This window comes from Erithacus rubecula, assembly GCF_903797595.1.
Source record: "Erithacus rubecula genome assembly, chromosome: 21".
Taxonomy (NCBI): domain Eukaryota; kingdom Metazoa; phylum Chordata; class Aves; order Passeriformes; family Muscicapidae; genus Erithacus; species Erithacus rubecula.
In genome coordinates this window covers 1,331,870-1,345,093 of record NC_136673.1, presented here as the reverse complement: position 1 = coordinate 1,345,093, position 13,224 = coordinate 1,331,870, and the positions used below count along the sequence as shown (strand labels likewise).

General features: G+C 42.4%; 1 protein-coding gene across 3 annotated transcripts in view; it reads right to left on the bottom strand.

Annotated features, from left to right (window-relative positions):
* DENND1A (DENN domain containing 1A) overlaps nt 1-13,224 on the bottom strand; it is a 137,064-nt gene that overhangs the window by 66,195 nt on the left and 57,645 nt on the right. For all 3 annotated transcript variants that reach the window (XR_013776603.1, XM_079324425.1, XM_079324426.1), the window contains exons 6-9: nt 8,016-8,085; nt 7,423-7,503; nt 5,261-5,314; nt 1,597-1,707 (exon numbers count right to left, since the gene is read on the bottom strand). Coding sequence is in view for 2 of the 3 variants with exons in the window: in XM_079324425.1 (XP_079180551.1) it covers nt 1,597-1,707; nt 5,261-5,314; nt 7,423-7,503; nt 8,016-8,085 (316 nt within the window). In the remaining variant the exon portion in view is untranslated. The remainder of the gene's footprint in view (nt 1-1,596; nt 1,708-5,260; nt 5,315-7,422; nt 7,504-8,015; nt 8,086-13,224) is intronic.

The following is a 13,224-nucleotide window of genomic DNA, read 5'->3' as shown; positions in this document are numbered from 1 at the left end:
CTGAGAGCAGAGAATGTTCCTGGGCTGGAACGGCGAGCGGCAACCGCTGGCTCGGGCCCAGCTCCTCAAACCTGCCTTCCACTGTCACTCCAATCTGCCAGCAGTTTATAGAGAAACTTGTAAGCTAAGAACACACAGTATGAATACCCCTCCCTCCCAAGAACCAGACGTGCTTTTATCTTGGACAGAGGCAAAAGGAAGAGAAATAGCAGAAAGAGAGGAAAAAAACCCAGCCCCACTTGTGAACTGGCTCATTAAGGAAGGCACAGTGACAGGTAAGTAATTCCTCTTCCCAGGCTCTGTCACAAAGGGAGAGATTAAACCAACCAACCACACAACCTCTGAAATGCTTTGGGCAGCCCTCCTCTTCTTCCCTCCTCTCTGATCATTTACTGTTCTTTTCATTCCATAGGTTGCTGAAATAAACACCTTCCTCCATTTTATTCCAGTACCAGACTTGGACGGAATTTTCCTTATTTTAGGAGTGAGGACATAGAACACGTGGTAGATAGAGAAGTTAAGATTTTACAAGTTTTCTATGGCATTAAACTTAATAATACTTAAATGCTTTCAGTTAAATGTGGGATTGATTGTAAACATTATTAATAATTGTTATTAGATGCCAGAGGCTATTATAATTCTCCTTTAGCTTACCTTCCACAATGATACTGTAATAGCTACTGTGGGATTAACTCTGAGGTCTTACTCCTCTCATTTCTCTGCCCTGTGCTGTCCTCCATCCCTAGGAGGGTTTGTGGACATCACCCCAGCCTTGCAGAGCATTCCCAGTGCCATGGAGCAGTTTGAATCTCAAGCACAAGCAGGTCTGGTGGTATAGCCAGATAAGAGTTCCAGCCCCAGGAAATGGAAATGGCAGCTGTACTTCAGCCAGGACTGCTCAAGTGCTCAGCCCACAGCACTAGAAACCAAAATTAGTTAAACCATCTTCAGCACTCACAAAGGAAAGCAATCAATAGCCATTTACAGAGCAAACACGATGACCACTGAGCATTTGCTTTCATAAAGAAAATCACAATCTTATTGACTGCTAAACCTTGAAATGCATAACACAGAACTTTGAACTGAATCAAGCCCTGTGCTTGTTTTGATCTCCAGCCATTTTTAGAAGAGAGTAGAATATTCAGCAGCTTTCATCTCTCAGACACTTGATGGAGCCTAAAGAGCATTAAGACTAAGCCTTATCAAACACAACTGCAAAACTGTGAATTGTCAATGTACTTTAGCCCACTCCTCTGGTCCATCCCAAAGAGGTCACTGGAACATCCATTTGACAGTGTCATTTACCCTTTTTTTTTTCCTGTCAAGTAAATTCTGAATAAATGACTTCACTATGGCACAAGTCTTTGAACATTCATGAACCAAACAGCCACAAACATCCCTGTATCCAAAAAATTCTTTTGAACATTGGGGCCCAATAGAAGTTGCACAAATCCTCACATAAGGCACAGAACTGAGCTGGAGCTACACAACTGAGGTTGAAAGATGGACCTGAAGATCAGTTAATTTCCCATGTATGACTGCAATTAAATAAAATGAGCTAGTGTGAATAGAAGGAATTGTTGTGCATTTACTCACAGTGCTCAGCTTGCTACAGCAGATGAGGATGCGGCGCTCGTACAGCATACTGGCGTAGAGATGCAGCATGTTGTTGACATCAACTGCTACAAAATACTCTGTCAGATTTCTCTGGGGAGAGAGAAAAATCATTTTTGACTCATGATATTATAAAACCAAGTGTCCCAACCAAAAAAAAAAAAACCAAACCAAAAAAGCAAACAAAAGAAAAAACCTCAAACCAAAGTGATTTCATGCTTCTATTGTGCTGCATGCAGTACAGGGCTTAACAAAAGAAAGCAGGATTTCATCTTATGGCAGAGGCCTTTCTAATTGCAGTATCTCTCCATAAAGTTTTGGGGAGCTGGGTCTTGGAGTAATAAAAGTGATGATGTTTCGCACACAGCTTTTTGAATTAAAAAAAAAAAGTTCTGTCACTTTTACGGAGACTTCAAAGTTGCCTGATAAAGTACCAAAAACCCACATGCCAAAACTAAAAGCAGCTCTCAGAGACCAGTTCTAATACAGCAAATTCAGGTTTGAGCTCAGCCTGTGCTAAAACAATTCTGACTACTGGGAACACATCTTGGCATGTCACACACACCAACTCAGCTGTCTGAACTGAGCCCCACACTTCAGACATCCCTGGGGGGGAGACAGGAGCACTTCCCTGGGGAGGCTGAGGAAGGAGGAGCAGAATTATCTCTCTGAGCACTTCACTTCTTAAAAAATAGAAATTAAAGAAAAAGGGAGAGGTGGAGGAAAAGGTAATACCCAAAAATGCTGAATTAGGGAATTTGTTTCCAAATAGCTCCTTACAGACATTAAAGGGTTGCTATAGGATAAAGACAGCCTTATACAAAAAGCACATGTGAGAGCAAAATTAGATTAGTCATGAATTCAAGTGCAATCTTAATCATCCTTAAATAAAAAAGTGCAGAAAAGCAAAAAGCAAATATGATTTAGAAACTTAAAGAAGCTCAACAAAGCCTATTAGCACTTTTGACAGATCCAAGATACTTGGCCTGAGAAGTCTGCCAAGATGCTTCATACTGTGCAAAAATATGTTCCCCAGCTTGCCATCCAAACACAAAGAACTGAAGGAAAATTAAGCATTGTATTTGGGAGACTTTGGTACCAGTAAGTAGAGGGATAAAAACTGAGCTCATTATGGTTGGCTTCAAACATGTAAAATAAAACAATCATTCAGGTCTTTGTTACAGCAGAGCTGGAGCCACAGACAGGTACAGTCAAAGGAGAAAAAAAAAAAAGCCAACACATTTTGCCAAAAACCTATTAAACTATCATGTACTTTTTCTGTATTTCTCATCCCATCTGTGCTGATTAACATGATATTTTTGTCTAAACATAAGCTGTCTTCTCTACGGCTCTTCTTCCCCCTCTCACCCACCCTTCCACCACGCCAAAACACAGCCCGTGACGACACAATTCCTGCTAATAGTGGGAATTAAAAGAATTTTTAAGGAGCCCTGAACTCCCTTTGATGCCACCCAACTCAAGGGCACAGCAAAACCAGCACACAATCCCTGCATGCAGCCCCAGGATGCAGCCCTGCTCCACACAGATCTGTCTGGGAGGCAACAGCTCCAGTGCAAGAGAAAAATAGACGTGGGGATTGATTTGCAATTGTTCTTTCATCGAGTTTATTGTGATGACATGACACAAAAATGTACCTTCAGATGGAAAGATTTATAAGGTTTCAGTCTTGTCTGCTCTCTGAGATTTGCCAAGGACACCTGGGAACCATGTGGGCTGCATGGAAATGTATTGGTACTGAGGAGATTCACGTGTTCCCTCGAAGTTGTATTTATAAGAAAGCTGTCAGCTCTGAAGCTGAAATTGGGACTTACACATGTATTTTGAAAGACATGTCTCGTAAGTGACAAAACCATGAATGAGTTAAATAAATACAAATGAAAGCGTTCCAGTTTGCAGGATAATTGTTATGCATTCTGCTTCCTAGGATTGAAACCTTTCTTGGGGCAGTAAAAAGGGGAGTTTTCAGAACAGGTATCCCCACTGCTCTCAAAATTCACATAGAGCACTACGAAACTCCCTCACACTCCTTTGGAAGTTCAATTCCAGATCAATCATCCATCTGATTGTACACTATCTAACATCACTAAACACACACTGGCTACACTGACTTCTGAGATTAAAAATCACCCACTTCTCTTCCACCATCATCTGAAGAGGAGATGGACCGAGTGATACAAAAACACACAGCACATCACCCTCAAGAAAATGCCATCCTTTCAGCCTGTTCTTGCCTGCTGCTCCTGAAACACAACAGCTAGCACCAGGAACTTCAGCCTTGCACTGTATTTCCTGCAACCAACCCCATTTATTTCTGAAGTTACTCTGCATTTACACATCCCTCACACAACTCTCATCTCCTGCAGGAGGGAATGAGTTACAGACAAGTGCCCATGCTAAATGGTTCTGTGACTCATTAAACACATTGATGTGACACAAAGTCAGGTAGTTCCAAGAGGTTTGTTAACACTCCAAGCAGAGCTCTCTGCAGCTCACATTCCTCATCACATCCAACTTTGAAGTTTGGCATCACTAAAACTTTTGCTAATACTGGTTTAAATGCAATGCCCAGTAAGAAATATGGAATTTTTAATAAATCAGATCAATTGATTAAAATACACCAGACTTATGACCATTTGATCTCCTTGTATTATTTCCTAATATGCTCCACTTCACAGGACAGTTGCTTTAACAGACAGATAAAAACCTCCTAAGAAATTACACAATCCTGGCATAGTGGAAGCTGTCACTGCCCATGGCAGGGGGTGGCACTGGATGGGCTTTAAGGTCCCTTCCAACCAAATCATTCTGGGATTTTACGATTCTATGAACTAGGACAAGATTTGATGGCTGGTTTAGACTCAGGAATTGATTCCTGAATTACACCTAGTGTATCATATTTGTACAAAAATAAAGCACCTCAGAAGAAGGAGCACATCTATTAAATCTCCTGTCAGTGTGTGTGTCAGTATGAAGAGTCTGCGACACAGAAAAACCAGCAACAGTATTTTGAAAGGCAAACAAAAAGCCCCAAATGCTATCTGCTATACAAATCACCCACAAATGAGATGGAATGTCTTGATGATTCCCTTTTTTCTTTCATGCCATCAAGTGGAGAATGTGATGCTGAGACCGACCGCAAAATGCTCGGGAAGGAAAACTGAGATGTCAGACACAGGAGTTTGGCTGAGACAGAGCAGGAGCACATTAAAGAGTATTTAAGAGAAGCAAATGCCAGCATTGTCTCCCCACAGACTTATCATCTGGCTGGAAAGCTGAGCCAGGCTGAACACACACGACTGCACAAGGCTTAAAAAGTCTCCCAAAAAGTGTCTCTAAAGAGCCCAGGTGTGCTTGGCATTCTCAGGAGCCAGGCAGCAAGCAGAGTGCTTCCCCTGCTCTCTCAGGTCATCCTTCAAGAGTGAAGGATTAGCAGAGCTGCTGTTCCACCCACATCAATCTGTCCATCACACAGTTCAGCTTTTAATCACACATGCAGATTGTCAGCTCCTGAATGCTCAGTATTTTACAGAATAAAACCTATCCCAAACAGAGCAATATTTGTCATCTATGCAGCTGCTGACATTAAATGGAAACAATAAGGTGTAAGGTCCTCCCAAATACTCACATTTTCAGGTATACTGGGAAGCTCTCTGGTGTCAGGCACAGTAAAGTAAGAGTGCTACAAAAAACCAAACATCGATTATTTCAATAATGTCAAAAGCAATCTAAATTTATTGCTTGGTATTGGTATCAGCAGTAACAGCAGTTGCTCAGCTAAGTAAAAATGACAGAACATTTGTTACTAACTACCAGCTTGAGTTCTCTGTCCTGGATTCCACAGGCTGGGTTCCCAGATCACTGGGGCAATAGGAAATGCAGTAAGAAAGAAAGTATCAAATGCTCCTGGAAAGTTATATTCCATGTTTTTGTTCTTCAGAGCTGCTGCTGCAGACAGACTCTGTCTCAGGGGCTGTGACAGATGCCAAGGAAACTCCAAGGCAGGCTGTAATTCAAGCTATCTTTGCCCAGCCCAGGGTAGGATGCACTCCAGGGAGCAGCAGCAAGCAGGGCTTTCTCTGTCCCACAGCACCAGAAAGGTTCATTCCAGCCAAGGGGGAACTTGCACTGGGAAATGCTTCCTAAGCTTCAAGCCTGCTTACCTGAGAAAATTTCTAGGTTTATACACCCTAAAAGCACATTTTCCAATACATTAATTATTATAAATAAATAAATAATTTATAAATTATTAAATTAATCAAACATGAGAGCACATTTGCTCTCATATTTTCAGAATCCATGATATTGTTCACTGTGTTTAACTGTCTGCATTCCAGGAGCCCAGGTTCACTCCAGCTCCCAATTTGATCTCGGGTGTCTTGCATGATCCTTGGTCAGAGCTTCAGAAAGGAGAGAATATGACTTGTACACAACTTACATAATTTTTAATATTTTCACAATTTGTCTTAGGGCTACTTATTAATTACTGGCTGAAGCCTTAAAGGCTTTTCCATCCTTGGCATAGCTCCACAATTGGCACAATTCTCTTGCACACAAATCTCAGCCATCTCAGTGCTTCCTGATCAGGCTGTACCTGAAATAGCAGGCAGGGACCACAGCTCCACTGAACTGAGACACCAGATGAGAAACACAAGTTTATCTTTCTGATGCATCACTGGTTTGCTTTGCTTTGGTTTGCTTTGGCTCCAGAGATGCAATGCCCAGGCAGAGGAGCAGCACCCAGAGCTGTGGCACACAGAGCAACCTCACTCTGACCTGCAGTGGGCTCAGAAACAGCCAAAACAAAATCAGAAAGACACAGTCCCTGGACTGCTTTTTTCTGTTCTTTCTTGCTCCATTGCCTATGAAATGTCTGAGACAGGCAGCATTCCTTGGAACCACTGGTATGAAAAAACTGGAATATCCCCACTGCCCCTGGCCTTGGGAGGCAGCTCATCCCCTGAACAGAAATGCTGCTCCTCACGAGGGGTCTGGGGACGTGTCCAGGGCCAGCTGGGACCAGCAGGGCCACTCAGCTGCTCCCTGGGCACTGCCAGCCCTGGGGGAGCAAGGGCCAGGAGCTGCTTCTTGCCAGAAAGTGCTCTAGGAGGAGTAAAGGAAATGCAAGGGAGACTTCCCAGGAGGGTCCACGTGAACTGTCAGCTGGCAGCAGCAGCAAGAGCATCTGCAGTGCTCACCACAGCCTGGAGCACAAGGCTGTGCTGCAAAGATGAAGACAAAACCCTCAAAAGATTAAATTCAAACCACAATCCTATCAATAAAATCCCACGTCTGTACTGTCAGTGTGCTTTCTTAATTTTCTCACAAAATATAAAAATGAAATAAATTCTTTTTTGTGTGAGGATTTTTGAGGCAGGGGAAGGAAGAGGAAAAAGAACCAGAAATTGTGATGAGCAGTTCATTCTCCCAAGGCTGCTGTGACAGGTAAGTGCCTGCTCCCCCCTCAAGCTCCCAGGGCCAGGAGCTGTGCAGAAGTGTGGGCAATAAATGTCCCTTGGTGCTCCTGACCTCCCACAGGTCACTGGGGACATGGTGAGACATTCCCAGGGGAATACACACAGCCTTCCTCCAATCACCTGCATTTCACAGACATCTGAGCTTAGGGAGAGGGAAGCAGAGGGCCCCAGTTGTGAAAAGGGAATTTCACAGCTCCTCACAGGAAAACACCACCTGTACAAGCTCCAGGAGAGAGGATTACTTTTGACATTCCTCTGCTATGACATGGAATGAATATTAAACACCTTAATTTACATCTCCCCCCACACTCACCACTCCAAGATGAACAGAGGTTCCTGGCTCAGGGATGGTAAGTTTATGAAATGTTTCCAGGAGCTCACTCCTCTGACTATCCTGAAATGAGAAGAATAAACCAGGAATACTGAGCAGGCACTGCTGTCACCAGGTGAACTCCAAGGCAGGAGGGCAGGGTAGGCCAGAGGGGTGGGTAAACATTTGGAATTTTAAGAGCAGTTCTACTTTTAGTGGCCATGACAAACTTGGACCAGAGCCCTGGCAGGAGTGATGGGACTGTGCACTGCAGGAAGTGCAGAGTGGCAGGAGCTGTGCTGAACACAGCCCAGGGACTCAGGAAGGCCAGCAGGGCTGACTGCAGGGACTTGGGTCAGATCCACAGCCACAGTCTTGCACTTTATCTTTTCCAAAAAGAAAATTAAATGTGTATTTATTTTTCAGAGACACTTGCCAAGCTGAATATGATCTTCTGTATCACTGCATCATACAGATTAATAATTCACATGGTCATCTCTGACAGAAGTACTTCTTCAAACAGCTTCTTTCATCCTCTCAGCCTCACTCATTTGATACTGAGATTGGAAAAGGAGGGCCATATTTTAGAATAATACCTGTCCTTTTGCTGAATAATCTGCCAAGACATTGAGCAGTTTATAAAAGACTTCAAACCATGGGAGGTAACTGAAAAAAAAAGAAAAAAAAAAAGAAAATAGTTATTTTGGTTTTGAATTCTAGCACAAGTGGACTTTTAAAATTGAATAATAAGTATCTCAGAATTAAATTGTTTTAAAATCTCATTTCATCACTGTATTTAGCCTGGCCCTTGCTTCAGTCAAACAGAAACTTCATCTTCAGTACATGCACTCAACTTCCAAGAAAGAAGATACAAAATTAAAAAGGAAACATGCAGAAAAATCCCATCTTTTTCATTTACTTTACATCTCCATTCCATAAAGTAAGAGAGTGAGGATGTTCCTTTTCCCTGCAGCTTTGGCAGGATTCTGTGCCCTGTTTTCATGGCAATTGTTGACTTCAATCCCCTTCCCAACAGCAGTGAGGAATTTCCCTCGGCTGTGGCAAATGCAAAGCCAGGCAGAGATGCACTCCCTGATGCTCTTTAATCACAGCTGCTTTCTGAAGCAAATGGATTCTACTTTGATACAGTTAGACAGGATTTAAAGTTTTTATAAAATATGACTACATCCTGACAGCTGTAAGGAATGGAGTGCCCCGTGGTCCCTGGCTGTGCAGCTCTGGTGATAAATGAGGTGAGAAGCTCTCCATGAGACAGACAAAGTGACTGGCACTCCATCATTAGCGTTTGTTTGAAGCCTGCAAATGCTACTGTAAAATGTAAGTAGCTTATCAAAATATACTGATAAGCAACTTAACTTTTCATGTAATATGACAGCATTATCGTTTAAATTAATATGCTCTAAACATCTTTACAAAGTGTGTATTCCAATAGAGCAGAAAGACAGACAATTACCACTTTAAACAGCATTTAAGTTTGACATTATATTGTAAACAATCCAGAAGGATTAGGTAGAAGATAAGTTTCTTTCTTTCTGTTTAGTTAAATAAACTTCAGCGGAGTTAAAAGCCATTACAAGAGTAACAAGAAATCCTCTGCAAACATATCTGCTAAGTAGAGATTAAGAACCTGGTAAACAAATCCCTGCAAGGCATCTATCAAAAGAGTTTGAGCAGACAGAAAAGCAGGAAGGCAGAAAGCTCCCTGGCAGTGGGAAACCAAAGCTGCTGCCACGGAGGCACCATTAAAAGTTCTACCTAACCACTCAGGGACTTGGCCAGAAAAATACATTTACAGAGTTAAAATGAGAATCCTTAAAACCATGACTGTGCTTTCAATGTCCGTGTATCACGTCTGGTAAAAGAGGAAAAGAAAAGCAGGTTCTGCCAGAGCAGGGGCAGGTCTGGGTGACCTGCAGAGTCTCCTGTGCTGTCAGGGCACCAGCACCCAGCTCCTGGCTCCAGCCACCACAATACTCCAGCCCAAACCAATTCTACATTTTTTACTCAGCACCCAGCAAAGAGGCTCTGAGACTCCAATAAAAATAGCCCAGATATGTCTCATATTCACACAGTGTCAGAACAGCAGCAACCCCCCCACAGCCCATTTCTGCTACACTTGTGACTCCCTGGCTTTCCCTCCTCTTCCCCAGGATCCTCTCATGAACCTATTGTCCTTTTTTTAACATTCACTCCTCTTCATTTCCCAAATGATGGGTTACATCCCATCATAACTGCTTCTTTTTCTATTTTGAGAATAACTTCCCATTTTGAGGACAGTGTCACCCTTTGCAATCTGAGCTGGTATTTGAGGCAGAACTCATCCCTCCACTACACATGGGGATCTGTTTGCTCCTGCTCAAGAGAGGGGCAAGACAAAGACAAACCCACCACAAAATTGTATCAATTATGCAGAAAATCTCACTTCAGTTTTCACCCCCCCTCCACTGTCACCACACAATTCAGGACCTCTCTCATTCCTAAATTTCTGGATACATTAGAAAGCTAATTTATCCTGCCATCATCAATACTCCTACATCATCACTTATTCCACGTGTTGACTACTCAAGAATAAAACAGTTCTGCTTTTAATAGACCAAACTGTGACCAGTTAAAGTTGAAAAAAATCTAAAAAATCCCCCAAGAAATACAGTTATCTGAATTTGTTTCTAGATGTCTGCCAAAAGGAAAAAGGAAAATAAGTGCATTTTTTTTCTTACAGAAAGTAAATTCTCAAGGCTGCCTTTAAAACACCCCTCCAAAGAAACACAGACTGAGTTTATAACCCAAAACTTTCTGTACCGTGTGGACCTTAAGTAGCACAACTGGTAGCACTACTGAAGATTTATGGCTTATGACTTGCTCATATTTAATTTGTAACCAAACACTTCCCCTTCCTCTTAGCTACCTCAGAAGTTTTGATTAACTCTTGTTTTCACAGGTCAGAGGTTAAGCAAAGGAAGGGAAGCTCTCAGCAGTGAGATTGCCCAGAGCCCTGGGAGCAGGGCAGCCCCTCCAGCCACAGGGACAGCTCAGCACCAGCAGGGCTGCACTTCAAAGGCTCCATCTGCAGCCATCACACAGGGCTGAGCAGTAAACAAAAATAAAGGGCAATCTGAAATTTCACTTCTTTTTTAGCTATGTGCTTACTTTTGTTAGAAAGGTGAATCTCCAGTGGAGTCAATGTAAAAAAGGAGAGATTTTCCAGTGTTATTTGTAGCAGGCAATCAGAAAGGAGGATGCAATGGCAGGGTACCCAAGCTGTGAATGCTGAACTCACCAAACCCAGATCCCAGGGAGCACCCCAGGGTTTGGAACCTTGTCAGCAAAACCACTCCATGTTCCAGTGCAGCAGCAGCAAACCCCAGTGGCAAGGGGGACCTTTTCAAATGATTTATGAAGATTTGCCAATTACCATAGCAACTGTTTATAAAACTAATGTTAAACATTGCCAGCTCCAACATTCCATTTACTGGTGTGCTGACACCATGAAAAAGCAGAGCCAACACTTGTGGAAAGGTACCTGTGGCACCTGAGCTTTCCTCTGCTCCTGTGAAGTCCCACCTTGGCTCACAATTCCTGGAGCACCAGAGCAGCTCCTGGGCTGGCTACAGGCTGTGCTCAGCTGAAATTAATGTGTCTCAGTAACTAATCTGACATCAACACATATCATGCAGCATCTCCTCCTAGATTGAGTTGCAAGCACACATAACTTTTACTCCTTCCATTCACACAGATCAGAAGTGGAATTTTTAACACGTATTTATTTATAACACATACTATATATATTTTGATAACAGCATAACCAACTGCCATCTCCCTTGCAAAACAGAACAGTCATTTCCATTTTGCAGATGGGCACACTTCTCTGTGGTGACAGGCTTACAAAATCTGTCTGTATTAGCCAGGATTGGTTTCATGGAGTTCCCAAATCTTGACCTTTTTGCTCAGCACAATAATCTACAGTGACCTAGAACACAGAATGCAATCATGACCTCAGTTATTATATGAACTAAAGACACATCATCACTAACTTCACTGACAAAAGTGTAAGGAAGAGGAAATTCAGGCCAAATGCATCTTTTGCCAGCACTACTCCTTCATGTGCCACTGAAACAGCCAGTGCCTCAGTTCATGGACTCTGAAGAACAAATAGCAACAATTAATAATCCCCCCCTTGTGCCCAGTCCTTGGCTGTGGCAGTGATGTCACCATGGAGCCCAGCAGGGTGACACTGCAACAGGAGTGACCTGTGCCACAGGGACAGCTGCTCCTCTCCCTGTGTCCCCTCACACCATCATGTAACCAGCAGCAAAACTCCAGCACAGGCAGGACAGGGCTGGAAATCCCAAGGGGGGTTCAGCCAATGGAAAAAAAGAGATGGAATTTATTATTATTATTATTATTATTATTATTATTATTATTATTATTATTATTATTACTAGTGCCATTTTTCATTTCAATGCATGAACCAAGGAAGGTGCCTGCTGAAGCAGAACACATTTTCTCAAATGTGCCTGTCAATTCCTGCAGGACAAACGACAGATCCTCAGCAGGAACTCAGAAGGATCTTTGTGAATAATCCAACATTGTGTTTGAAAAAATGCAAAAATGGAAAACACATCAAAAATTACTCTGGTCTCTTGGTGACTTGTTATCTTAGGATTTCTTGCATTTAAAGATAAAACTCTGCAATTTATACTTAAACCCAATATTGCTTCTTTTCATCCTCTTGTACCTGGAAAGTAATGACTCTTCTCCCAGCCAGCATTATTCCTATTCATGGAATCACATTCTATTTTAGGTTAGCAATGGTTCTAATGATGAACTAAGTTATGTTTGCCAAGCCACGATGCTCTTCATGAGTTCTGTACAAACATGATTTTAAATAGCAAAAACACATTATCAAAACACCTTTTCTTCCCTTTATTAAAAGTATTAAATTCTCTTTTTAATTATTTCTGAATTTCACCTTATTTTTTAACAGTTAAGGTCAGGTAAAATGACATTAAATTACTGATTTTTAAAACTAATCCCATTTCTCTGCTCAGGAGAGGGATGACTCTCCACATGCTATTATTTTACTTGCAGGAATACATCACTACATTCTTTTCCCACCTTCTTTTCCTTCCATCACCCAGTGTTTCCAGCACCTTTACAAAATGCATTTGAAAGAGCCAAGGCATCCCTAGGCTCAGGTGGGAATTTGCATGGGGTAAATTCTCAGTTCAGCTGTTCCTGTGTTCCAGTGGCTCCCCTGCACCTCATGAGCTCAGTGCCTCCTCATCCCCTGCTCTAGACTCAGCCTATTGACACCTTCTCACATCAGGAGCTCAAGCACAGACACCCCAAATCTCCACAGCAACCCCTGCATGGGGATGAGATGCAGCCTTACCTTCCCTGGGAGCAGCCAAGAGTCTCCTTTGAACACCAGCTTTTTATTTATTTATTTATTTGTGTGTCCCACTGTGAGTGCCCCTGCCAGTGCACAAAGCCAGCTGCACCCTTGCCTCTCCCTGCTCCCACAGGATTTCTTTTCTTCCTGATTTCCCCCAGATTTGTAATAAACTTCCCTTTGATTACTACCCATAAGTGATCATTCCATGATTCAGTTTGAAGTTATGCAGCTTAAGCATGACTCATGTACATATTGTGGAAGTACTAACCACACAGAACTGGATCTCATCTTATGGAGCATCTTAATAAATGATTGTTTACAGTAAGTGCTTATTTGCTGACTTGCCATTGTGTATTAACAATAAAAGTCAATCACAACATTCCTGTTTT